Source organism: Plutella xylostella, chromosome 8 (genome assembly GCF_932276165.1).
Source record: "Plutella xylostella chromosome 8, ilPluXylo3.1, whole genome shotgun sequence".
NCBI lineage: Eukaryota > Metazoa > Arthropoda > Insecta > Lepidoptera > Plutellidae > Plutella > Plutella xylostella.
In genome coordinates, this window is record NC_063988.1 from 10,316,982 (window position 1) to 10,333,803 (window position 16,822).

General features: G+C 41.3%; 1 protein-coding gene across 1 annotated transcript in view; it reads left to right on the plus strand.

The window, feature by feature from the left end:
- LOC125488493 (E3 ubiquitin-protein ligase Ubr3-like) overlaps nucleotides 1-16,822 on the plus strand; it is a 59,167-nt gene that overhangs the window by 32,208 nt on the left and 10,137 nt on the right. The window contains exons 10-18 of the mRNA XM_048622579.1: nucleotides 5,057-5,238; nucleotides 5,833-5,957; nucleotides 6,452-6,594; nucleotides 7,069-7,232; nucleotides 7,733-7,866; nucleotides 8,176-8,333; nucleotides 8,567-8,747; nucleotides 14,940-15,046; nucleotides 15,508-15,591. Coding sequence (XP_048478536.1) covers nucleotides 5,057-5,238; nucleotides 5,833-5,957; nucleotides 6,452-6,594; nucleotides 7,069-7,232; nucleotides 7,733-7,866; nucleotides 8,176-8,333; nucleotides 8,567-8,747; nucleotides 14,940-15,046; nucleotides 15,508-15,591 — 1,278 coding nt within the window. The remainder of the gene's footprint in view (nucleotides 1-5,056; nucleotides 5,239-5,832; nucleotides 5,958-6,451; nucleotides 6,595-7,068; nucleotides 7,233-7,732; nucleotides 7,867-8,175; nucleotides 8,334-8,566; nucleotides 8,748-14,939; nucleotides 15,047-15,507; nucleotides 15,592-16,822) is intronic.

A 16,822-nucleotide genomic window follows, 5' to 3' on the forward strand; every position in this document is an offset into this window, starting at 1 on the left:
CCTTCAGTCCCCCACTATCTTCGACCAGGAGCAGAGGAGCATAAGTTTACGGAGTATGACGAAAAAATTTTTTTTTTGCACCATAACGGGTTTTGGTCAGGTAAGTGCCTAATTTCTTCGATTGTTACTTTCATGCTATTATTTGTTTTTGTTGCATACATATTTTTGTCCACGTATGTCTATTCAAACAGTATGCACGTGTCAATAAGAGGTTCCAATTGTACATCAGCTTTCTGTAAAAATAAATTTTAAGTGATGATTTGTAATTTCGTTGGCAATAATTTCTTTGGATTTCTTTGGCATTCTGCGCCAACGAAATTAGTTTTGATACAAAGAAATTAGTATTGGGTATGAAACACCATTAATAACGCTAACTTAATGCATTCAATGTCTATTATGGTTAATTCTCTCATCATCATCATCATCAACCAATAATCATCCACTGGACATAGGCCTCTCCCAATAAGCGCCACAACACTCGGTTCTTGGCCTTCCTCATCCAACTACTACCGGCTACCCGCCTAAGGTCGTCAGTCCAGCGAGCAGGAGGGCGTCCCACGCTGCGGTTGCCTGTTCGTGGTCTCCACTCGAGAACTCGTTTACCCCAACGGTTATCGGTTGGTCGGCAAATTTGACCAGCCCACTGCCACTTCTGGTTGCATATTTTGACAGCTATGTTGGTAACCTTAGTCCTCTGACGGATAACCTCATTTCTGATACGATCCATCAGAGAAACCCCAAGCATAACTATGGAGAGCCATAGCACGCTGAGCGACTTTAAATCGGTGGACCAGTCCTACCGTCAGTGTCCACGTCTCAGCACCATACGTCATCACTAGCAGGACGCACTGGTTGAAGACTTTTGTCTTCGGGCTCTGAGGAATGGACGAGGAGAATATGTGACGAAGTTTCCCGAATGCAGCCCAACCCAGTTGGATGCGCCTTGCAGCCTCCTGTCCAAGTTGCTTCTGCCTAGCCGAATAGTCTGCCCGAGGTAGACGTATTCATGCACAACTTCGATTGTTGCCTCACCAACGACGACTGGCTCCGGTTTCATGTGAGCATTGTACATGACTTTCGTCTTGTCCTAGTTCATACCGAGGCCTACACGTCGGGAAGCATTCAGCTAAGTTCCTGCAGAGATTCTGCCATAATAACGATGTCGTCCGCGAAGCGGAGGTGTGACATGTACTCGCCATTTATACATATGCCATGTCCTTTCCAGTCCAACGTCTTAAAGACATCCAGTGAATTGGTGAACAGTTTCGGAGATATCACATCCCCCTGTCTCACTCCACGTTTCAGTTGGATAGGTCTTGTCTTGTGGTCCTGTACTTGGACAGTCATAGTAGCGGCATTGTACAGACACCTCAACACCTCGATATAGCGCCAGTCGATTTGGCATCTCTGCAAGGATTCCAAAACTGCTTAGGTCTCGATGTAGTCGAAGGCTTTTTCATAGTCCACAAAGGCTAGATACAGAGGCTGATTATACTCTTCGGTCTTCTGTATAATCTACCTTACTGTGTGGATGTGGTCTATTGTACTAAAGCCTTCTTGTAACCCAGCCTGCTCCGGGTGCTGAAACTCGTCTAACTTTTGGGCAAGACCATTTGTGATAACCCTTGAGGACAGCTTGTATACATGGCTTAAAAGCGAGATCGGTCTATAGTTCTTCAGAAGGGTTTGGTCACCCTTCTGAAGAACTGTAGTCCTCTCTAGAAGCTGGTGTTGACAGCTCCAATTTGGTGCAGGGACGAAGGGTCCTCTTCACCAGACATCTCCTCTCCAGCTCGAAGTTGATATTCAGAGTGCCTCGGAGAAGTCGGTGATCACTCCCAGTTTTAAACCTATTGATCACTGGGACATATCTGAAAATGTGCAGCTTGTCAGTCATAATGAAGTCTTTTTCGTTTTTCGTCCTACCATCGGGGCTTGCCCATGTCCACTTCCTCTGGCGCCGATTCTCAAAGAAAGAATTCATCAGAAAGAAAGCCCCTCCCTTTCGAGGAAGTCTACAAGCATTTGCCCTCTCTGGTTTCTGCTACCAAAGCCATGATGTCCTACCCTCGATTCGTCGCATTCTTGTACTCCCACTTTGGCGTTGAAGTCCCCCATCACAACGGTGTATTGGGTCCTAGCAGTACACGTGATGCCCTAGTGATATCCTCGTATACTGCTTCGACTTCTGTGTCAGAGTGTGCCGAGGTTGGTGCATATAACTGTACGACCTTCAAGGAATACCTCTCGGTTAGTTTAAGTACTAGGTACGCTACCCGATTTGACACACTGCTGATCTCCACTACGTTGTTGACAAGGGTCTTGTTGACGAGGAATCCTACGCCACCTTGGGACAGTTGGTCGCCCTCCTGATGGTAGAACATGTGGCCGGACTCCAGGGACATCGTGTCCTCGTCCTCTTTACACTTTTTTATACCGGTGACGCTGCTGCCCATCGCCGGCCTATGGGATTTAGAGTAGCTGTTTTTGGATGGTTATACTGCCATCATCCGGTCGCCAGAGCCTCGTCTGTTATTTAGCAGAGTGCACCACGGGCAGGTGAGGTTGGCAATTGGTTCATTCGGATGTTTAGAACCCTTGCACCCTTACGTGATCAGGTAATTATGTTAAAAACAAATAAAGATATGCGTGATTTTTAGTTTTGTTGTGTATATTTTGCAATCTACGTATAAAACTAATTTCTTTAAAACAATTTCTAATTTCTTTGTTCTTAAAACTAATTTCTTTGGGACCTTTTATAATTTCTTTGGTGTGTTTTCTAATTTCATTGGTGCCAATCTAATTTCATTGGCCAAAAATTGTTTAAAATCGCTGTAACTTTGAATCGGCTCGATAGATTTCAGGGCCAATAAGAGATAACTAAAGAGGTCTAAAGCCTCTACAATATGTGGGGTATAATATTCAAACAACATGAAAAAAAAAATGCGCCAAAGAAATTATGCTTTTGGAGCCATTTTTTGAGAATCACCCATTTACAATGTTACGGATGTCATAACTTTGGTTGTTAAAAAAATAAGAAGAGACACATAAGGGTGCATTACCTCTATTTCATAACTTTAGGATTCGTTTAATAACACTTGCAACCGCCAAACTAACCCATATAATAATCTCCTAGACCTAGAGCATAAGCTAGGCTACGAGATTCAGGTCAAGAGATCTCTATCTATCTATCGCTTTATGCGAGTCAAACTAATCCCTATTCTCTCCCTAGCAGTGTGTATTCTACAACAGTGTTTTTCAACCTTTTTCATGACGCGACCCCCCTGGTATAAAAAAATTTTTCGCGACCCCCTTGACCCTTTCGGTTTTTTATCATGTATGAATGTGTATACTGTAACAGTATTCCCAATATTCATTCCATACGACGTAAGTATGTATTTATGGTCTCCATGATTAGGGTTCGAAGTACACACATAATTTTAGAATTACATACATCGGATACGTGTCGCCATACGGTACATACGTACGACTAATGCCATAGCGACTTTTTCATTTACATATCTTGAATAAAAGTTTTTAGGGTGAAATGAAAAATAAAAAAGACAAAATACCGGGCTTTAAAAAAAATATACACGTGGTCGTGAACCAGGCGGGAAGGCCTCCCACGCGGCGTTTGCCTGTTTATGGTCTCCACTCGAGAACTCGTTTACTCCAACGGTTATCGGTTCTTCGGCAGATATTACCAGCCCACTGCCACTTCAGCTTGCAAATTTTGACTGCTATGTCGGTCATCTTAATCCTCTGACGGAAAACCTCATTTATAGCCTTTTTATCAGAGAAACCCCAAGCATAGTTCTCTCCATAGTACGCTGAGCGACTCTAAATCGGTGGACTAGTCCTACCGTCAGTGCCTACGTCTCTGAACCATACTGTTGTCATCACTGTCAGGGCGCACTGGTTGAAATATTTTGTATTCAGGCTCTGAGGGATGGCCATCTGATGGAAGTTGCTTCGGCCTAGCCGAATAGTCTGCCAGAGCTAGACATAATATTCTTTCACAACTTTGATAGTTACCTCAACAACGATCATCGGCTCCGGTTCGATGTGAGCATTGTACATGACTTTCGTCTTGTCCAAGTTTATACTCCGAAGCCTAAACGTTGGGAAGCAGAATTTAGGCCACTTCCATCATCATCCTGCAGAGATTCTGCCATAATAACGATGTCGTTCGCGAAGCAGAGGTATGACAAATGTATTCGCCATTCGTGAACAGTTTCGGAGATATCACATCCCCCTGTCGCACTCCTCGTTGCAGTTGGATAGCTCTTGTGGTCCTGTACTTGGACAATCATAGTAGCGGCATCGCACAGACACCTCAACACTTCGATATAGCGCCAGTCGATTTGGCCAAAACTGCCCAGGTCTCGATGAAGTTGAAGGCTTTTTCATAGTCCAAAAAGGCTAGAGACAGTGGCTTATTATACTCTTCGGTCTTCTGTATAATCTGCCTAACTGTGTGGATGTGGTTTATTGTACTAAAATAGATCCACGATGGGATAAATTACTTAATAAAAAACAAGCTCAGCCAATTAACGCGCGTCTCAGGATTGAATTTTTTGTTTATATTATAACATATTAAAATGTTTATAATTATCCTTTGGTTAAAGTAAGAAATGTTTAAGTAAAAATATTTTTAAAGTAAGAGTACTTAATAAATAAATACTAATTGTCTTTAAAATTTTTTACCCCAGTTTTTTCGCCCTTTGGCGACCCCCCTACAGAAGCTTCGCGACCCCCCAGGGGGTCGCGACCCACAGGTTGAAAAACACTGTTCTACAAGATCCAGATTAAGAGGAATTTATGCAAGCCAAACCAGCCATTATGTTTCCCACAGAGTAGGTGTAAGATCCAGACGATCAAGATTTCTCTATGTATACAGCCGGAAAACTAACCCTCATGTATAGCCCCGACTCTATTCTACAAGATCCAGATAAAAAAATCTTTCCACCCCAAAATGTATCCTTGTCGTCACCCCAGGATCCAGGTTACTACAACTTTACGCAAGCGAAACTAACCCTTACCCTCTCTCCAACAGAGCCTCTTCTACGAAATCCTAGCGGGCGTGTGGGTGCGCAACGGGCTGCAGATCAAGGGGCAGGCGATGACGTACATCCAGGCCAACTTCTGCAACTCCATGGTGGACATCGACATCTACTGGCTGCAGGTGTGCGCGGCCCATCTGCCCGCCGACCAGTTCATGGACATGTGCATTGATCTGTGAGTGTTCTGAAATCTTTCATGTTTGAAAGTATAAATGTTTGGCAGCATACGCTGCCCTGACAGATTTTTAGTGTTTAGATGATGACAATAATGTGTATGATGTTAATAAATCATCATAATCATCCATTCCCGATGGGATACGGACTATATTTTAATTTTGTACAGTTCTTAAGGCAATAAGAGCGGCTTCCCTGATTCTGTTCCATAATTTTGTATTCGACGTCATATTTTACAATTATTTGTCCAGCTGCCTGTACGCGGGTTCGTTATCGACGTAGATAAACGTCTGTATATCGCAATTCGCCATAAATACGGCGCGGGGATTGGTAGAACGCGCATTAGACGAGTTTATCGACGTTGATAACAAACTCGTGTAGCGGCTGCTGGCTACCTTTGGGTGGAGAGGAATGCGTACAAATAGCTAAAACTTTTTACAGAATTTTCTGCTGGCGTGTTTTCAGTTAGTAACCCTACTGAGAAATTAAGCGCCTCATGAGATCATCATTTGATGTGCGAATTAAACTTTATTAAGGTTGCCTTCGTATACAACGTAGGTACATATCCACAGTACAACTGACATTAAACCCCCAGGTTCGGCGTCCGCGAGTGGCTCAGCATGGCGCCGATGTCCGCGTCCGCGGCGGCCGAGCAGGACTCGCTGGTGGAGGGGCTGCTCACCTTCCTGGCCATCCTCGTCTCCTCCAGGACCAACCTCAGTGAGTAGGAGGGGCACACACGTCACAAAGCCTAGGACATTTAAGGCTTTGTCAAACAGAGCGCATTACTAGCGCGCGTCAGAGCGCTAACTTGACGCCGTGCTATAACGCTAAAATGTGTTGTATTACTATGGTAACGCGCTCTGTTTGACAAAGCCTTTATATTATTGGCCGGGCCGACCAGTGACTGACGCTAATCTGAAAATTGAATGTTAAGGAGATATAAGTAACTTGATTGAATCGCATACAAAAGAGTCTATTTAGGTCCTTTTCAGGTCATCTTCGACTTTCCCGAGTGGTATGGCTGGGCCGGTAGCTGCCCAACGGTTAGCTTTGGGAATTTCTACTTATTGCAGCTAACCGTTTCATTAAATGATACTACTTCAACCGCAATGTAGGCTTTCATAATAATTTCTTCATCTCTATAAATTCATTGTTTACTTCGCTTCAGTACCATCAGTTGGTTGCCAATATTAACTCTTCACATCCCGCAGGCAACGACGAGCTGACCCAGTCGCGTCTCGAAGTGGCGACCCTCCTGGCGGGAGGCGACAAGACTCACTCTCAACTACTGGAGCTGATGCCCGAGCGCTCCGGCAACGCGCACACCAGGAACTTCGAGCATGTGCTGAAGGAGGTAACTACACGAATGTCCGGGTCGAAGGACTAAAACTGTGTGGGGGTTTATTGCTACCACAAATCGGTGCTGATAGTTAAATTATTATACAATACTTTGCAAAAAGGGTATACTAAGCCGATAGGGGGTGACTCAGGTGGTCATTCTGAACAATTTTGTTCTACGATTTTTCGAAATTGACAAAAAAATAAAAACGTTCTCCATAGTAAAAAAGTCACGTGACCAACAAAGTTTCTATGAAAAAGGAAATATTTTTTAGTGAATTTTCAAAACTCGTAGTACAAAAGTTGTTCAGGATGACCCCCTGGGTCACCTCTGTATTTGTTTGGGCTGATGATGAATTGATTGTTCTACCTGCCTGCCTGAAGTAAGTTTTAGAGTAAAGTTAGCTATTGAGTGAAGTTAATACATGAAAATGTTGCAAGACTAATTTAAATTCTCCTGTATATCATTAACACCACCATCTCTCCCCAGCTCTCCACCTACCGCCCGCCCCCCAAAGGCTCCGAAAACCTCGAGCAAGGACTCTTCGTGCCCCGGCCCGTGGTGTGGGAGCAGTACTACGAGCCGCTGCACGTGCTGCGCCGCGCCGTGCACCGGAGGGACTTCCACGCCTCCATGGAGCGCTTCACCGAGTAGTGAGTAGGAGGAATGTGTGGGGACATCTCACACAGGGTCATCGGTCCCCAAAGTATGCAGAGCCTGTAAAACAAATATCTGTCCGACTTTCAATAGAGATCCTGGGACTATTGTGATAGCAGTCATGGTCACTAACCACTACACCATTCGGTCGTCAAGTCGTGAGTGCCGTATGTTCCGTATGCTAGTGTGGGTGTGTGTGGTACGGTCACGAGGCCATTGAAAGACAGGACATGTGAGGGTTGTGATCTGTGAAGGGGTAGTCATAGATACAAGTTCTGTGCAACGCTGCGTCGAACTCAATTCTCGATGGCGCGGACTCATCTAATAAATTTTCGCTATTAATTTATACTTACGTTATAGGTAAAAAACGCTTGTGTAGAATGGTGTAAAAACGTAGTTTGTATTGTCGCGTGCCGCATAATTTGGCCTTATGATGGAAAAAACAATCCACCATCTTCTGTACAATCCTGTTTAACCCCTCCACTCTCACCAACAGTGTCCGCGAAAAGCAGAAAACGGAGTCCGGCGATCAGCCCCGCCCCACCACAGAGCAGCCGCTGTGGCCCCCGCTGCGAGCCGCCCCCGCGCCCCCCGACCCCGCGCCTGACCCCCGCGTGTTGGCTGCTTCAGGTACAGTATAAGAAACAAGAGTTGACCAGGATTGTAGCGGCTGTTTGAAGAATGAGTAGACATGTAGCGGCTGAATGGCAACGTTCTTTATACCTTCCGCTTGGAATAGTGCATCTAAACTTTATTCTTTAGAGTTTATCCAAACCGCAGAGTTATCGGCTACCGCCATCGGCATCGGTAGCGTTAATGCTACTTATAGTAATAATGAGACAGATTTATCCCCTTACTACTAGCTGTAGCGGTTAACGATTTGAATAGGCCCTTAAATTTGGTTCTATAGTAAAATTCACCATCACCTTCTATTCCCAGGAGTCCTCCACGGCGCGCTCCTAGCCGTCCTGCACCGGGGGGTGCACCGGCGCAGCGCGGACTGTCCCCCCCCGCACTGCCCCCCCGACCACGTGCTGGCGCTGGCGCTGTACCTGCTGCAGACCGCCGCCGACCTGGCCGCCGCCAGCCCCAGCCGCGTGAGTACTGTGTCCCCCCGCACTGCCCCCCTCTTGCCTCCACTACCCCCTCTTACCCCCCGACCTTGTGTTACCCTTATTGAGCATGTAGCTATTTGGAGATGTAAAGAGCTATTTACACATATGAGATGCAATGGTGAGTTTAGAGGACAGTAGACAACAACAGGAATTTGTGGGCGTGAACATAATGCTTAGTTGATACGGCACTTCTTTATACTAAGATTTTCTTACAGGACGTATGCATAGCGACGGGCGAAGGCGGTTCACGGTCGCCGTGCGTCTCAGGCCGGCCTCTGCTCAAGGCGTTCCCCGGAGCTTCGGTCTGTGACAACGCGCGCACTTACGTAGCGAGTGTACCTCGCGTCGTCGCGCCGCCGCCTACCCACCATTACCCGGCGCATTACCATTCTGACAGTAAGTGTGTTCGGATAGTACATGAAATGAGGATTGTTTCTTGTGAAGACAGTAAATTGATAGGATGAGTAGTTTAGGAGATACAGCTATAGTTTGCACGTATCACTCTGACAGTAAGTGTGTTTGTGCCATCAGATAGTTAAGATAGTAGGTTGAATGAGGTTTATTTCTTGTGAAGATGGCAAATGAATAGCTTTAGGAGTTTAGGAGATACAGCTATAATTACAAGATGGGATAAAAACGCGACGCGAGTGTTTTTGCCAGAAATAACATATCCCATCGTAGGTAGGTGCGTTAACTTAGTTTGGTAGGTTGCCTACCTACATAAATTGCAAACTTAAGGTAAGAATCAAGAATCTTTATTTTTGGCTACGTAATGTACGTGTAATGAATAAACGTAACTTTAATACTTCGTACTGCATCAAATTTCCCTAGTTAAATTTAACCTCAGTATCCAATACACAAAGTTCATTGTACATTAAGAAAATTTGACTATAAGTGGTAGCACTGGTAGCCTGATGTAATTTGTCCGTAGGTAGGTAATCCATCCTTTGCGGATTTAATTTGCATGACGCGAATCTTTTGCTCGATTTGGCAGGGGCACTGCCGTGCGCCTATATTTACTTGATGGGGGCACTGCCGTGCTCCAGATATGTGATTATGAAATTATTTAAGCAGTTATGTACTACCTATCTAGAAAACTGGACCAAAATTGGAATTTTTTTTCGAGTTGGTACTACCGTGCCCCCAAACATTTTAGTTTTTCCTTGGTTCATACACCAAACTCTACTTATATTCCAAATTTGAAGCTTCTAGATCTGCTAGAAGTGCCTTTGAATTTTTATGATCGGTGAGTGAGTGAGTCAGAAACTTTGACCCCTGATGTAATTTGTCCGTAGGTAGGTAATCCATCCTTTGCGGATTTAATTTGCATGACGCGAATCCTTTGCTCGATTTGGCAGGGGCACTACCGTGCGCCTATATTTACTTGGTGGGGGCACTGCCGTGCCCCCAGATATGTGATTATGAAATTATTTAAGCAGTTTTGTACCTATCTAGAAAACTGGACCAAAATTGAAAAAATTTACTCGAGTTGGCACTGCCGTGCCCCCAAATATTTTAGTTTTTCCTTGGTTCATACACCAAACACAACTTATATTCCAAATTTGAAGCTTCTAGGTCTGCTAGAAGTGCCTTAGAATTTTTATGATCGGTGAGTGAGTCAGTGACAAAATTAAGAAACATTGACCCGTTAAAATTTTTAAATTACTGGTTCAAATTGAATGAAATTTGAAATATACCGTGTCTTTACAATGCCTGCATGGTTAGTGAAAATTCAGTCTTCTAGTTTTATCCACAACGAAGTTACAGGGGGTCGAAAATGGCCTGAATTGCTTCGAGAAAAGGATGGTACACTATCCAGCGAGATCAGTGTGGCACATCAGACGAAAACAATTACGACATCAATATCTACATTGACGGAGCCAAGAACAAGAAGGGCAGCGGTGGAGGTGTCTTCTGCCCGGAACTTAATTTACAATACTCTGTCAGCTTCGGGAACAAAGCTACTGTTTTTCAGGCAGAAGCTGCCAGCCTACTTGACGGAGCTACACAAATAAAAGACACAAAAAATAGCAATATCTGCTTCTACACAGACAGTATGGCTATTTTAGGTGCCTTAGGCAGAACTGTAACAAAATCTAAATTAATTTTAGAATGTCACAGAACACTGGAAAACCTAAGCATTTCAAATAATGTAACAGTAGCGTGTTTTGAAACTATACAAGGCCAGAACGCAGAGGTCGGGACTGCTCGCGTATATTTTCAAATTAAAATGGTGCCATGATTTACTTGAAAGTATACAAGGCCATTACGCACTAATCGCGTATATTTTCAAGTAAGTTGGGCCAAAATTATGGCTTGAAAATATACTGCAGCAGTTACCACTGCGTACTAATCGTGTATATTTTCAAGCGCCAAGCGGCAATGCGAGCACTTGAAACTATACGTGATTAGTTACCAGGTAGCCCTTTTGAATTGTTGCTCTCTCTTTCTTTCATGCGAAATAGTAATAAGTCTATTGCTTTCTAAACATTGTATCATCATTCCGCACTTGGCATTAATTTCGTAACGAGTTTTTTGTTCACACCGTAAGTTAAAAAGTAAATTGATATTAAACTGTAGAACTGTTGTTGATAGTAAAAATTATCTCATGAGAGGGTGTAGAACAATTCATAAAAGACAATTACGGTGAATTCAAAACTTGATAAAAATATGTCTATACTACACTCACGAGCAATGAATAAGTCCAAGCAGCAAAAAGTCAACACCAAATGACCCTAATTATTTTAAACCATTACATTTAAAATTTGATCAAAATTTAATATTTTAGTTTTAGTTGGTTATAATAATATTTTGATGCGCTGTTAAATGCACTTTAATATTGCCGACGGCGTCATTAAGCTAGTCTTATCCGTTCAGGAGTGTAGTAGGTATTACTCTTAATTCATTTAAATAATAAGATATTAGTAGGTATGCTTACTTGCAAGTATGATTGCTATAAATATCAATTTATCAATCAAATGAGAGCTTGTTCATCTTCATTTATTATTATTTTATAGGTATGACAGGCAGAACAAGTCAATTGTAGTCATTTACATTTACCGCAATAGTTAAGTAAATTAGAATCAGCATGTAGGTATAAATTATATGCGACAAGTACGCCAATCAAGCAATATGCGTAATAGCAATGTATATTTTCAAGTACGATTCAGTAAATCCCAACTTGAAAGTATACGCGATTAGTACGCACAAATCGTGTATATTTTCAAGTAAAATATTTATTTTTTTCACTTGAAACTATACAGTGCTAGTACACTATGGGTGCGTTCTGGCCTTGTATAGTTTCAAAACACGCGTAACAGTACAATGGATTAAAAGTCATAACGACAACATAGGAAATTGCGAGGCTGACCGACTAGCAAGAATGGGATCAAATACCCTACCAATAGGGCCAGAACCATTTATTAGTTTGTCATCAAAGGCAATAAGGCAATGTCTCACCGATAAAACACTATTTGAACACAATCAGGAGTGGAAAAATCGTGTAGATTGCAGACAAACTAAAGCGTTTATTGTATCACACAACCATAAACTTACACGCTACTTACTCAACCTGTCCCGTAGTAATATATCATTAATGGTAGGATTAATAACAGGACATTGGTATCGATTCTGAAGGGCACATTCTAATTTTAACGCTGTCAAAAAACGCTTACATTCTTTCTAAATTTATTTGGCATTCTGAAGGCACCGTTTATCTCCAAAATTAGAGACGTCACTTTAAATTTTGAATCTGACAGCGTTAAAACTATTCAACTTAGGTTAGATGGTCGAATTGGTATTCTGAAGGTGCCATTTTTAGCGCTGTCAACTTAAAATTAGCAACTTTCTTCCTAAATTTAAAAGGGGTCTAAACAGGTGCCTGTTAAAATTATACTAAAATTTCTAAAAGTAAAACCGTGAAATATATGGGAAATTGTTGTTGTAGGTGAATAAATATGGATTTAACTTAGAGCTGATGTGTTGTTTAAGCATGTAAAGCTAATTGCAACGACGCTAACTTAATATTTTTTGCGAAACTACGATGTGAAAGTGACTCTGTTTTGTCATATTATTTCTGATATTTTGACAGAAAAATGTGTTAACTATAAGGTAGGCATGAACCGGGTTGCTTAAAAACAACTTAATTTACTGTTTTAGATCTTATAATTAATCAACACACCTACCGATCTACTTCAGGAATTACCCTAGCCCTAACACTCTGTCCTCGGCTGTCTTCTTCCAAACAAACCGGCTCTACAGTCTACATACATAAGAAACTCACCTACCTGTGTACCTATCCAGCTCACTACTTACCCCTTTCAACTTGTAAGAATATTTTACTCAAAGTGGTCCCTACATAACTCAAAATATTTAACTGCATTTACCTATTTTATTACAGGAAAAAACCAGTACTTGCCTATGTTTTCTGAAAAATATGCCTGACTTTACGAAACTAATACTGACTACTATTTACTATTACCCTTTATGAAAGAAGAAAGAAGTTTTCTAGAAGTAAAACTTTATTTGGGTGAATAAAATAGCACACACGACACACACTGGTTGAGTTTTAATAACACCAATAATACACAATTGCTTGATTTCATTTCTGTATATTTTTATTTCCATTATTCTTCTTCTTCGTAGGTAGGTAGGTGGTCTGATGGCCGTTGTAGTATTGTTGTCCCAGAAAAATGAATGTCTCCAGCATTTCATATTTGGCTTATGGGTGTGGTTGATATTTCATTTTCTTTATTTTTGTCACTGAAAAATTAAGTAATTAGGTAAGTTGTTGTATGGATAGTTGACAGAATTAAGCTTATCCTTATAAGTAGGTACCTATTAGGTAGGCACTCACAAAACTTTAGAGTTTACAAATAAAAGGGCTAGAACACAAACTTTCGTAAATAACTGATGCCTATAATTACTGATAAAACATTAAAATATTTCCATTTTGCGTAACTCTCTAAAATAATACGTAAACTTCAACACACAAGCTTACCTTATCGATTTTCCAATTGCATATTGCAAACACAAACATAATAATTTAATAATAGATGTTTGTTTTGTATTGTAAAGACTTAACAAAAATACTTTAAAAGAATAGCGGCAAACTTTTCTTCGGAAAATTGAAAATGGCGGCGCGATGGCGGATGGCGCTTGTCGCTGGCGCCGCTGCAGTCCAGCGCGCATGCGCCATAGAGATGTACCAAGTGCAATGTTCCTTGCTTCCGACCTATGCTTAAATGAAAAAATAATCGATGATGGATCGATTCCCGAGTAGGCACTTTTATTTTAATCATATTAGTTTTTGGTAAATATATTTGTACTGATAAGGTTTGTGCTTTTGTAAGTATGTAAGTATTCAATACTTTTAATATATTTATATGAATATCATCCCTTATACATATACATACTTATGTTACGTATCATCAAGTAATAAACATTTAAGTAAGTACCTAAGTATAAATATCGTGGAAAACATTTAGATGTAGAACTTAGCAACTACGTACTTAACGTAAAAGCTATAACTAAAAATAAAAATCATTCAATTAATTCATTAAAGTTCAATAATCGATTATTTTCGATTACTATCACTATTTCATAAACTTACCTCATCTCTACTCTGTTATATTTTTTTAAATCACTTGGTAAAGTCCATAGATCATCATAGAAGCATTATGAATATTTTTTGTAGTCAGAGTTACCAGTTGCAATAATTAATTATGAATATGTTACATAAATAATTGAAATTATCACGAAAACCAATATAAATGCCGAGTATTTAATCCTTTTCATTATTTTTAACTACTATTTAGGATAATTAAATGTATTTGGAGTACTTTAAGGTTAAAAAAGTTAGTCGATATTTTCGATTGTAATATACTTACGTACATGGCCACACTCATTTTGAAGACGTCAAATCAGCCTTCTAAATTTAGTTGGCCGCTAAAATCGTTGCCTTCAGAATAGCAAAAATTAGCGCTGTCAGTTAAATTTAGAGATTTTAGCTAATTTTAAAATTAGGAAGTGCGCCCTTCAGAATCGGTACCATTGTTGCGTGAATAAACACTTATATACCATAGGTAACTCAACTAGTCCCTTATGTAGGACATGTAAGGAAGTAGATGAGACGGTTGAACATATTCTGCTAGCTTGTCCACCTACTACAGAAACAAGATTATCTATTCTTGGACCAACAGAGCGCCTACCTCAGCTATTACAACACCCAGGCCTGCTACTCCAGTTTACTCGGGAGCTAGGCTGGCTGAGCTGAAATCAAGGGGATATGTACAAAGGTTCCACTCGAGAGAGCCACGTACAGGAACATCACCCCCTATGAGAATAGAATAGAATAGAAAGGATGGTACGGCCGTGTCGCTTTTTTGCTCGACTTGGTGGGGGCACTGCCGTGCCCCCAGATTATAATACCCTTATTCATGAAATCAAATACCAACAGGTACCAACCTAATATTGTTTATTTTGGTGCACGTTTTGAAATTAATTTTGTTTTTGTTTACAATTTTACTTGCCGCCCATGATGTCTAGATATACGTACCTAAACACTAACATCCACTTCTACTCTCGCAGGCGACACAGAATGGGAGCCATCAGAGTCGGACTCGGGGCGCACGGCGCCTCCGGCCGGCTCGCTGCCCGCGACTAGCACCGCGCTCGCCGTGCCGCAGTCGCTAGAGGTAATAATAAAGATAAAATATATAAATACTATTTATAGCAAACACACAAAAACAGATCCACATACATAGAACACAAAATAAATAGCACATTCGGCGGCCTTATTACTAAATGTAACCCATGTTCAGTAAATATATTTCTACACTTACATGTATACAGACATATTTCTATTATTTATGTAGCCTTGATGTATGTAACAAGTTTATCATTTGTTGGTCTTCAAATAAATAAATAAATTATGTATTTATTTGTGACTGCCTATACTTGATACGAGTGTTATACGCTGATTTACAGAACCTTAAATGTATTGTTGCCTTGCTTTGACACTATATGGACAGAACGAGACAGACATAGATTTAATTCCGACATTAGTTTTAAATTTTCTTTTTCAATGATATCTACGTGTTGATATAACACTATTATGAGTATAGGAGCAAATTCTAACATGAATGATTGCCCTCAGATGGCTCGAACCCAGGACGACTCAGAGATGGACAGCCAGTCCGACGCCGGCGGCGACGCGCCACGGATCAGGAGGGCTTTGGAGGTAAAATATTCCTCATTTATTCAACGTATTTTTAGCAAACAAAAGTCACAAGACCACTTTTAGGATTTATCACCGTGGTAATTTAAAGAAAGAAAAACTTTATTTGACACTGACAGCAATCATACTTAATTATATATAGAGGTTATAGTTACAGTCGTTTGAAATAGAAACCAACAATCATGTAAACAAATATGGCGGACTGACATTGACAGCGTATTGTTTATGCCCATAGTGATGTCATAGTGTTCTAATTAAATTTTTCTAATTATTTTAATTTTAAGTCATAGACTATGGCCCATAGTAGGATAGGTACTAAAATAAAACTGACTAAATAGATTAAATATATAAGCCATAGACTATAAAATAAAACTGATTATATATAAAAAAGTGTTTATTTATTTACAAATTTAAATCTTCGTCTTCGTCATCATCACTATCAGAAGTGTCGCCGGTGACTGCAATTATTAATGGAACCACTGTGTCATCGCTTGTTGTGTCTAAAATGCCGTCGAGCTTTTTCAGTTTGTAATGTAGCAGCTCAGCAGGAGCTGGTCTGGATCACCGGGGAGCGACCCCTGGGCGAGTCGACCTGCCTGGCCTTCCCCGAGAGTGGGGGTTGGGTGCTATATTGTAATGTGGTACTTACCCTTATGACTAATATCCCTAGTGCTTAGGGCTGGTACCTACCTAATAACTCTCAATTAATACGTACCGGGAAGCGGTCTTAGACTAGCTCAGCTTGGCGCCGGCCTCTGAAGGAGTGCTTGGTCGCCTGGGGGATCTACAATGACCGTGAAGCGGTCCTAACTATCCTGATCTTGATCCTGAGGCCCCTGGAGGGAAATAACCTCGGTAGGTGTACGGGGTGAGAATTAATAATGCCGATTAATTAGTGTAACACAATTCAGGCGGCACTGGACCCGCTTTATTTACAACCAGGTTAACTTATATATCTAGGGTACTTACAGCTTATGTACTTAATATTAACACACTACACAAATGCACAAATACTTATCACGGCTCTTGATATTTATTTATATTGGTCGGGCCCTGAAGGGGCCTACGCGGATGTTCCTATCTTAATAAGGGGAAGGAATACAGGGTACAGGAGGTCGGGCGGATACCGGTGGTACGTGTGGATTTGTTCCAGGATTTGTGGAGTGTATTTGTGTTGATAAGAAAGTGTGGCTGAGGGCCGGTGTGTGTTCAGCGATTGTATAGTTCGGTACAC